At 49.2% G+C, this 9,979-nt stretch overlaps 2 protein-coding genes across 2 annotated transcripts; one reads left to right on the top strand and one right to left on the bottom strand.

Moving 5' to 3' along the window:
• Positions 1 to 477: 477 nt before the first annotated feature.
• On the top strand, positions 478 to 3,431 carry SWI5 (SWI5 homologous recombination repair protein). The gene is made up of 5 exons (XM_086858014.1): positions 478 to 870; positions 966 to 1,014; positions 1,427 to 1,548; positions 2,486 to 2,580; positions 2,845 to 3,431. Exons 1-5 carry the CDS (start codon positions 545 to 547, stop codon positions 2,907 to 2,909), a joined length of 657 nt encoding a protein of 218 aa, XP_086714140.1. The 5' UTR covers positions 478 to 544; the 3' UTR covers positions 2,910 to 3,431.
• Positions 3,432 to 5,293: 1,862 nt separating this feature from the next.
• TRUB2 (TruB pseudouridine synthase family member 2) lies at positions 5,294 to 9,955 on the bottom strand. The gene is made up of 8 exons (XM_086858012.1): positions 9,831 to 9,955; positions 9,126 to 9,254; positions 8,954 to 9,028; positions 8,368 to 8,429; positions 7,969 to 8,050; positions 7,372 to 7,444; positions 6,780 to 6,916; positions 5,294 to 6,181 (listed from the first exon to the last, which is right to left on the bottom strand). Exons 1-8 carry the CDS (start codon positions 9,946 to 9,948, stop codon positions 5,883 to 5,885), a joined length of 975 nt encoding a protein of 324 aa, XP_086714138.1. The 5' UTR covers positions 9,949 to 9,955; the 3' UTR covers positions 5,294 to 5,882.
• Between the last annotated feature and the right edge of the window lie 24 nt (positions 9,956 to 9,979).

Genomic DNA, 9,979 nt, shown 5'->3' with positions numbered 1-9,979 from the left:
TTTGCCGGGCGCTTCCCGCACACCCGCCTGGCGTTCTGCCCTGTGGTGTCCGAGCGCTGATCCCGCGGGCAGCGCAGGCGGCGGGGTCGCTGTGTGTGATCCCAAATCCTTTGACCTTCCGAGCGCGGCAGCACCTGAGGCTCGGGCAGCCCCGGCTGTGCGACACGGCACACACAGGACACGGCTCCCTGTGCTTGCCGGGCCCGAGCGCGGCGGGACGGGGCTCCAGCGCCGTCCGAGCCTCTGGGATTCGGGGTGTCGGCCCCGGAGGGAGCTGCGGTGGCCCGGCGGGACACGGGGACAAGCTGGGACGTGGGCAGTGCTCACTTTGCGGAAGCAATATTGCGGAGGATAAAGACTGGATGTGACACCCAGGGCCGTGGTCTGGTTGACATGGTGGTGTTCGATCGCAGGTTGGACTCAGAGTGTTTTCATACTAGAGGTCTTTTTGAACCAGATTGATTCAGTGATTCTGTGTGAGAGACCCCGAGACCCCCTGAGTCCCTGTCCCAGCTGAGCCGCGGTGCTGAGGTGTCTCTGAAGCATGAAGTGTAACTACCTCGGCTGCGGCCATTGGGGGACAATTGTGTCATGCCACACCCAATGTCACCTGCAGCCTCACACGCTCGGGCCCGGCAGAGGACTACGACTCCCGGCATGTCCGTCGGCAGCAGGACTACAACTCCCGCCGCACCCCTCAGCGGCAGACTACAACTCCCGGCGTTCTCTGTGTCGGGGTGACCGCGGCTCTCCGGTGTGGCGGGGGTCCCGAGCCCTCAGCGCGGAGCCCTCAGCCCTGGCCGAGCGGGTGCCGCCGAGCGCGGGCCGCAGCCCGCCCCGCCACCTGCCGCCGCGGGCCCTGCCCGGGAGGTAGGAGCCTGTTCCCTCTGCCCATCCCCTCCCGGGCCGTGTCCCCGCCGAGGCGGCGGTACCGGCCCCTGACGCGGCACCCTCTGCTTTGCCAGGGTCTCGGCCGGCGGCCGGCGGAGCGGCACGGCCGGATTCAGGGCACCGGTGAGTTCTGCGCGGGGCTGCCCCGGGAGCCGCTCACACGTTCGCGGGGGCTCAGCCAGGCCCGGCGGGCCATGTTTTGACTTGAGGGTGAAGGTTCTGTTTCCCCGGGTTAGTGCCGGCACCGCAGTTTTCGCTGGGAGTTTCTCGTAAAAGGCACATTATGATTTTTAATTATTTGTTTTCACTTTGCAGTGTAACTCTTTAAAGTGCTGTCGGATATGATATGGTGCAGGCTAATATTATGTACACTGATCCATATTTTATTTGAACCCTTCCTCCCTGCCCTGGGGATATTCTTTTTTCCTTTTCTATTTTCTCGTTTTATCCAGTGACACACACACTATTTTCCCATGAGTGCTCCAGCATCTTATCTGAAGCAGAGTTCCTGCTACATGTCTTCTGTGTTCTACAGATCCCATCTCCAAAGTCTTTCCAGCCTAATGGAGCCAGTGAAGAAGCCCTGCGGTGTGAAATCGAAGAGCTGAAACGCAAAGACCTTGCTCTAGACCAGGAAATTGCACAATTATTGTCCGAGTATGTCCTTGGCAAGCTCAGTGTTCACTGTGATGTCTTAATTATTTTTGTTTTTAAAACAAAATGTGATCCAGGAATTGGAGCTGAGAGCTGACCTTCTGTGATGCCATTGTTGGCATGGTGCAGTGTTGGTTGCAGAGTTGTTTTAAGTGATGGGACTTGTTAGAGACAATCTTTCCACTTCATGTGGTAAAGCAAAACAAGTTTTACTAGGAGCTTGCATAAGAGGATTTTTGCTTTAGCCTGGGTGTTCCTGAGGTAATTATGTGTTTACTGGGAACAGATAATTTTAGCCATTTGTTATTTGTTGTGAAGGATTGATATTTTCCAAGGTAAGTGTAGTGCATAGGATGGAAATGGTAGAACAACAAAGGCTGTTCTAGAACCCTTTATCATTTATCCTCAAGGATAAACAAACCCTAGCTACAGGACAAGAGGAGATGGCCACAGACTGTGCCAGGGGAACTTCAGGTTGGACATCAGGAGGAATTTCTTTGCTGAAAGGGTGATGAAACATTGGAATGGGCTGGCCAGGGAGAGGATGGAGTCATGGTCCCTGGAGGTGTTCAAGAGATGACTGGATATGGCACTCAGTACTCTGGTTTAGTTAAAATGGTGGTGCTTGGCCAAAGGTTAGACTTAATGATCTTGGAGGTCTTTTCCATCCTAAATGATTCTTAATTTTTTCCCTATAAACAAGTTAGAGATACATGTCAATGGAATTCACTGCCCCTGCTCTTGATTCTACTTGATTCTGAGAACTTGGGTGAATTGGCTCTCTGGAGCTTATTCAGAGCTTTCATGCTTATGCTTTGCAGCAACTGCACTTTGCTGCATTTTTGTGGATTCTGAGGTGCCAGGCTTGAGTATCTCCCACAGCAGCAGGAACCCTCAGTCCCTCTGTGTCATTTGTGACATTTCTGATCTTATTTTACAGGGGCTACAGCCTGGAGGAACTAGACAAGCACATCTCACTTCTCCATGAGTACAATGAAATCAAAGATGCTGGGCAGATGCTCCTGGGCAAGCTAGGTAAGGAAGGGAAAGCTGTTCAAGACTTTTTTAGTCACTGTTTTCATACAGACACAGAAAGAAGTTGATACCATGGAGGCAAAGATTGTGTTGCAGATTCTTCACTTTAAAAAAAAGTGTTTGGGCAAGCAGGAGGCACAGCTGCAAAACTATTCCTGGCTACGAGATGTGCTATGGGATAATTAGGGGAGGGAAACACCACATTTCTGACTCATCTGATCTTTGTTTAATGAAGGTAATGCTGTTTCTTTATTTCCTTTATAGCTGTTATCCGAGGGGTCACTACAAAACAGCTCTATCCTGAGTATGACCTGGAGCTCAGTGACTAGTCCTGAACCTGGAGACTGCCATGCCTTCCAAAAGTGACTGTCACTGGGCCATTACATGTTGGTGTCGTCCTGGTTTAGAAGAAACAGAAGGTGGAAAAGGAATCTTGGAAAAGGGATGTAGGATTTTAGATCATTTCATGTACTACTGATCAACAGGATTTTTATTTTTGTTTTTGAAAGGTTGTAGTTCAGGTTGATGTTCCATGGAGCCTTTGATTCCCTGCAGTATCCAGGGGCTGTTTGATTACAAATGGATAGAGGAAGTGAGGACATACAAATGTGCAATGTAATAGCTGCTTTGAAAGGAAAACCCTATGACGGGAAGGAAGAAGGCAGAAATTGTGGTGCTTTGCGGGTTTTATTTTGTTTTATTAACAAATCCTGAGAAGTCTGGGTGTTTTGTATTTTTGTACATACCTGCTCTGGTATCTGGAGGTTTTGTATCATTTCTGTAGTAAATGGTAAAATATAAAGTTGTGTTAACTGTCCACTCTGAATAAAGTAGCTTTCACATGTCAGTAATTTACTTTAAGAGCCTATAAAACATTGCATGAACTTGGGAAGAAATTCTAGAACTACATCGAGACATCTATAACCTGAGTAATTAAAATGTCATCTCTAGGAATGTACAGGTGCAGAATCATTTTTCTTTGCTCTAAGTGCAGAGTCATGGTGGGAGTGAGCACTGTCCTGGACAGTGGAAGATGTTGGGAGCACAGTGTCAGTGTTAGGGCTGAGGGTGACTGTACAGACTAAATTTGGCTGCTTTGGGCAGTTGGAAGTGATGAAGTGCTCTGCTGACTGCAGATCTATTGTTCCTTTTTTACTCAGGCTTGGTGTCCTTCTGCCCATTTTTAATTTCAAAGACCTTCTAGTCTCCACTTAGGCCCATGCTGCAGTCTGCTTGTTACTTCCAAATTTGAATCAAATTAATCTGTCTTCGTTGTGATTTGGAGCCAGAAACCAAGCACATGGCTGCTGCTGAGAACAGATAATTAGTTTTGCACTCCTGGCTCTGAACGTGGCACTGAAACATCACTAATAAGTGTCTTGTTTTGCCTCCAAAACTCTGGGGAATGGTCTCAAGCAGGGGGTCAGAAAGAGCCTGTATATTCCATGATTCATCCAAGTAAGTCTCTGTTGCTGTGCAGCTGTGCAGGATATTTCCTGTGGCCTGACCAGAGTGGACTCTCAGGGGGATTTTCACACCCGTCTCCACCACATACCCCTCTGCCAAGTGTGGAACACTCATGTTTTGGAATAGTTTTAAGGGGAGGAAAAAAAAGTCACAAGGTGGCAAGAACTGGGAAATGCAAACTTTGTTGCTAAAGTTACTGTTTTGGCCGGTATTTCCTGTGTAGAAGGACTGGTTCAGCCTGGAGTGTTCCAACCAAAATGTTCCTCTGTCAGTGACACACGCAACTGGAAATTGTTTTTGCAATAGGAAGTATATATGGAAATTCTTCAGTTTGTGTGAGATATGAGCTGACAGGATGAAGTATAGTCCATTACGAAAGTTACTGAACGTTGTTCAAGGAGTGAGAAGTCCATGTTTTCTTCCCCACTATGTAGGAGCACTGGGGTTCAAACTTGGCAGCTGTAGCTGTGCAAGTGTCCTGCTTGCGGCTGCAGGGCTGGGTTTACACTTCAGGTAGCACTGGGCAGGTGTCCAGGGAAGGTCCCCTGATCCAAGTCCCTTGTCCATGGAGGATGAGAACAACCCAAGGGAATCCCTGCTGCTAGCACGATGGCTTTGCCAGGTGGTGGCAGCTGCGTTCCACATTCCAGGGCTGTTGTGGCTGCTCTGTGCAGCCCAGAGGAAGCTGGAACTAAAAAATTCCAGGGACTAAGTTAAGGACTCCAGGGATGCTTCGGGACAGGACTGCACGCTGCCACTGAGGTACTTCATCATGGCCCCTGTGACTGCCTCTCCCAGAGTTACTCTTTACCTTTATGGCTGTCACCTGGAGGATGAAATATGCTGGTCTTTGTCCAAGTCTAGGAGAGGAACAGAACAAATCTGCTTTCCATAAATAAATCTCCAAACTCACTAAGTATATATATATATATATATATATATAACTGGAAAATCACTGAGTGCAATAATGGTAAGTGTAAATCCAGATTTTCACCTTAAATTTAGAAAGTGTTTCTGCAAAGTCAGACCCAGCTATAATGAGCTGACAGAGACCAAATGGTATCACAGAGTTTATAGTTTCAGCAATGGGCAAGACCTGCTATCTGCAAGGAGCTGCTGCAGATGAGGATACCAGAGACCACTGAACACCCTTGGCTCTTCAGGAAAAAATGGATAAAATAAAGTAGCACTTGCTGGGTTTTTTATGGGTCAATGTACAAAGATGAGTACTGAGAGAACCAACCTCTTCCCAGTTAGGTCATTTTCAGTTTTATTTTTTGTGTATCCTGTGCATTAGTCCCCATTATAAACCACTTTTCATCATATGCCTACTCTGGATAAAACCATTTCCTTGCATTGCTTTGGGTAAGTTGTGCTTTCTCCTCAACACCCCTCACTGAGCCCAATTTTGAGCTCTCATGTGTCTGAGAGCAGGGCTAATGGAAAGAAAACATTCCAGGAGAACACAGGGAAAATAAAATCCATACAGCAGATAAGTTATGCTGCCAGTTGCAAAGAACAAATCTGTGCAGTCAAGGGAATACAGCTTTCTAAGACACTACTTCCTGCTGCTAAACAATTCAGGAATGGGTTTTTATATCCCTTAGCAACCTAATGTTCTCAAAATCAACGGGAATTTTGGCACAGCAACTTCCTGTTAATGAACTGTTTGTGATGCTTTAAAAAAAATGATACAGCCTGTCACTGAAGAAAATAAGGCCTCTGATAAAAGTCATCTCCGGGAAAGGGTGGAAGTGAACTGCAATTAACCTCTTCCCTTCTGCTGTCCATCACGTTGCTGGCACGTCGCTGCCGTATTGTGCTGCAGGGATTGCTCACGGACGCTCCTGCCGAGCATGCTCAGCCATGTCCCCACCCAGCTGATGAACAGGACTGTTCTCCCCGTGTCCCAGGGTTTTCTCCAGCTCTGTTTCCACTTTGAGCTGGCAGTTCCGAATTGCCTCCTGGATGCTCTGCAGGTTCCACTGGGTTCTCGGGAGAGCGTCGTCCACCGTGAAAACCCCGTCGCGTATTCTCCGCACTTGTGTGCACACAGCAGATGATTTCAGCTCCAGACCGATCTCATGAACCAGCTTCCGGAGGTACTGCTGAGTCTCGTGCAAGCAATGGATTTCTAGGAGGACAGAGACATTCTTTCAGAAGCAAAGCTTTGACACAAGCTCTGACACTGTAAATCCAGACATCACTCGCAGTTATGCTGAAAGAACTGGTTTGGCAGAAGACACTAAGAGCATGGTATGATTTTTCTGGAATACTGCAGGGTGTTCCACACCCTTCCAAAGTGAATACTTTAGAAAACAAACCTATAGATATAGAAGAGTAATGTAGAAATATAGGTATTTTAAAGGAGATAAAAAGGCACCTTTTTTAATAAGACAATTTGTGAGGGAAGGGGTACTGGCTACAGGAAAACAGACCACACTTTAAAAAAACCCAAAACCCAGCACTGAAATGCATTACACTGAAACATTGAGCTAAGAAGAATTTCCTGCATAGGTATTCATGATGCAAATTTTCCAGCCTTGGGTTTAGATGTGAACTGTCAAGGAGAAAGTTATGAGCCAGCTGGATTTACCAGAGAAATTACAAGTCAAGAAGAAATTCCCATCAACTCATTTTGCAGTAAATAATGAGTAAGAAAATGAAGTTTACCAACTTATTTGCCATAATATATACTCAGAGCTCCCCAGTACATTCTGTGCCAGTCCTACCTAGCTGGAATTCTGGAAGTGCAAACTGGATGCATCGGACTGCTGTGATTATTGGGGGGCTTTTTCCCATGGGGCGAATCAACCCTTTGACAGCCAGCTCATATGCCTCTTGTGTTTTCATATCAATGTTAGAATACCTAGGGGAAAAAAAAAAAAAGAGCAGCAGAGACATTTAGAACTTCTCTCCAAAGAGATTCAAAATATGTGTCCATCCCAAATAAAACAGAGATGCAATTTTTATTCTTAAAACTATCCAGGGAGTTTTTGCATATATTTTAGTAGTGTATGTACTGTCAGTAGTGTAGCACAGTTTGGGAGGGAGGTACTTAGTCATGTCTACAAGTTATTTTTGTCAGTCCTAATATAGCAGATTGGTCCTAAACCAGCAGACTGGAGATTTTGGGATACAAGGAAGACTTAACTGCAACCTCTCAGCAAAGCACAGAGCACTCAGTGTAACTCCTCTCTGCCCCTTGGTAGCACTCCAATCTCTAAAGACTTTGATTATTGGAAACAAAATCCTCTCATTTGTTTTGAAGACCAGCAAATGCTACTGGGATCAGATCAGCTCATTTCCCCGGTGGATACGCACATCAGCAGGGCCTTTTGATTTGTCCCTTGAATGACAGCAAGAATCCTCTCCAGCTTCTCCCTTGTGATATGATCTGCAAATATTAAGGCAGAAACAAAGTCTCAATTATCCATCCAGAAACTGGAAAGGCTGAGAAGTGCCACTGAGGTATTGCCGTCCCTCAAGCAGGCACATCAAAAGGGGCTGATGAGAGCTGAGGGGTGGCCTTTGCAAGGTCACTTCCCCTGGCTCTACAGAGCTGGACTGCAAAGGGAAAAGTTATTTTGCTTAACTGATTCCAAAATGTTGATGCTCCAGTTTTCTTATTGTATGTTTTCATTTAATAAAATCTCCTAACTACTATCTCCAAGTGTGATTCACAGGGAGATCTGGGTCCTGACCAACCCAGTAGCAGCCACTGTGACCAGCATTCACACTGGCTTTGTATATATTGTGGTTAGACTTAGAACACGAGAACTACGACATCAACAAGGACTAGAAGACATTCAAGATGTGGCTTTTGTCATTGTGCAATTTACCTAATTAAATGCTTTGCAGTTAATCTGCTGTTTGGTGTTCTGTTTAAAAAAAAAAAAACAAACCACATCAGTTTCTTACCAAATGTTGTCTTCTCTACTAAATTCCCTGTATCTGAGAAGTCATCAGTGGCTTTACCAAAAAGCCCACCAACAGTATAAACCTGGAAGAAGGACAAAGAGTGCAAATTATCAAAAAAAATGCTCCAAGCAATTGAGTAGCAGTATTGAATGCAACTGCTACAAGTGCAGGCTATGAGAGTTTTGCACAAAAAGACAGCAGCATCCTCTGCTCAAAAAACCATAGGTGGATGCTCATGTGAAGGATGAAACCCTGAACTCTGAAAAGCTCACAGAAGCATTGGTAGGTTTGAGACTTAAGTGCAAAATCAGCATCACAAGGCTGGTCTGGGGCACTGGGGCAGGATCAGAGTGCGATGGCACTCTGGGGCTCCATGGCCTGCTCAGGGCCAGCACCTACCTTGGTCAGGTGGCAGTTATAGAGATCAGTGAGAAGCTTGTTCCCATGGCCGATACCAAGCACTGAAACAGAAAATGGGGGACTTGTTATTCAGCCTCACAAAAAGTCACTGATGTGCATTTACACAGCACTGAACACGCACACCACCCTTGCCCCCTGGACTGGGCTGTATCTCCTCAGGAGTCATGTCTGAGCAGTGCAATCAGACCCCCAGATTATTGTCTGGCTTGAAAACCATAGGGCTGTAACCAGAGCTCTGGGATTTTCCCAGAACTCTCCACCTGGGCACCCAGGGCAAATGTTCAGCAGTGCCAGCCACAGCAAAGCCAGTTCAGGTGGTGGAGCAGACATGGGAATTAACATCCCCCAGCAAAACTCCGTGTGCCCGGGTCTCTCCCATCCAGCTTTGCCAGTGGCTTGCTGGGACATTTCTTCTGTGTTTTAGTACTTTAAACTCCCAGTGGGGCTGTGAGATCCAGGGGCTGCTGCAGAGCAATGGTCATGCATCCACCTATCTCCCTTTCTGCATGGAAACCCATCACTTTGCAGACAGCAGAACACGCGGCTGCTCCGGGACCAGACCCACCGAAGACTCCCGAGGCTTTCACATCCAGCCGGTGACCTGCTCCGATCTTCAGCTTCCTGAACCGCGGGCCTAAGACTGCAACGGAGACAGTGATGGAGCCGGTCCGCAGCGCCTGCCCGGGGCTCCCACCGGTCCCCGGTTTCTCCCGGCCCAAGCCCCGCCGCGCCCTTACCGAGGGGGTGGTCGGCCAGCACGGGCACCCTGGCAGCCACCAGCTCCAGGGCCCCGCCGCCGCCCGGGGCCGGGGCCGGCAGGAAGCGGATTCGCTGCCGCGGGGGGCGGCCCGGTGCGGCGTTCAGCTCTGGAAGAGAAACGGGGCGGAGGGGTCAGGGGGGACCGGAGAACCCCGGGGATGGGACGGGATGAGGAGGGGATGGGGAGGAGATGGGGATGGGGATGGGGATGGGGACGGGATGGGGATGGGATGGGGATGGGATGGGATGGGATGGGATGGGATGGGGATGGGATGGGATGGGATGGGATGGGGATGGGATGGGATGGGATGGGATGGGATGGGATGGGATGGGATGGGATGGGATGGGATGGGATGGGATGGGATGGGATGGGATGGGATGGGGATGGGATGGAGACGGGATGGGGATGGGATGGGGATGGGATGGAGATGGGATGGGATGGGGATGGGATGGGGATGGGATGGGATGGGATGGGGACGGGATGGGGATGGGATGGAGACGGGATGGGGATGGGATGGGATGGGATGGGATGGGATGGGATGGGATGGGATGGGATGGGATGGGATGGGATGGGATGGGATGGGATGGGATGGGATGGGATGGGATGGGATGGGGATGGGATGGCCCCCACCGGTAGCCCCTGGGGATGGGACTGGTTAGGGGGTCCCGCCGCCCGCGCTCACCGCGCAGCAGCCGCGTCTCCACCGCCTCCCGGACACGGCTCCACGCCACCCCCGCCGGCTTGTACACGGCGAAGAGCCCGGCCAGCCCGGCCAGCCCGGGCAGCCCGGCCGCCGCCATGGCCACCCCGCCCCGCCCCGCGCCGGGCGCT

The sequence above is a fragment of the Cyanistes caeruleus genome, chromosome 20 (genome assembly GCF_971803275.1).
Source record: "Cyanistes caeruleus chromosome 20, bCyaCae1.hap1.1, whole genome shotgun sequence".
Classification (NCBI taxonomy): domain Eukaryota; kingdom Metazoa; phylum Chordata; class Aves; order Passeriformes; family Paridae; genus Cyanistes; species Cyanistes caeruleus.
Note: the sequence above shows the minus strand (reverse complement) of the source record. Positions and strands in the feature narration are given on the sequence as shown.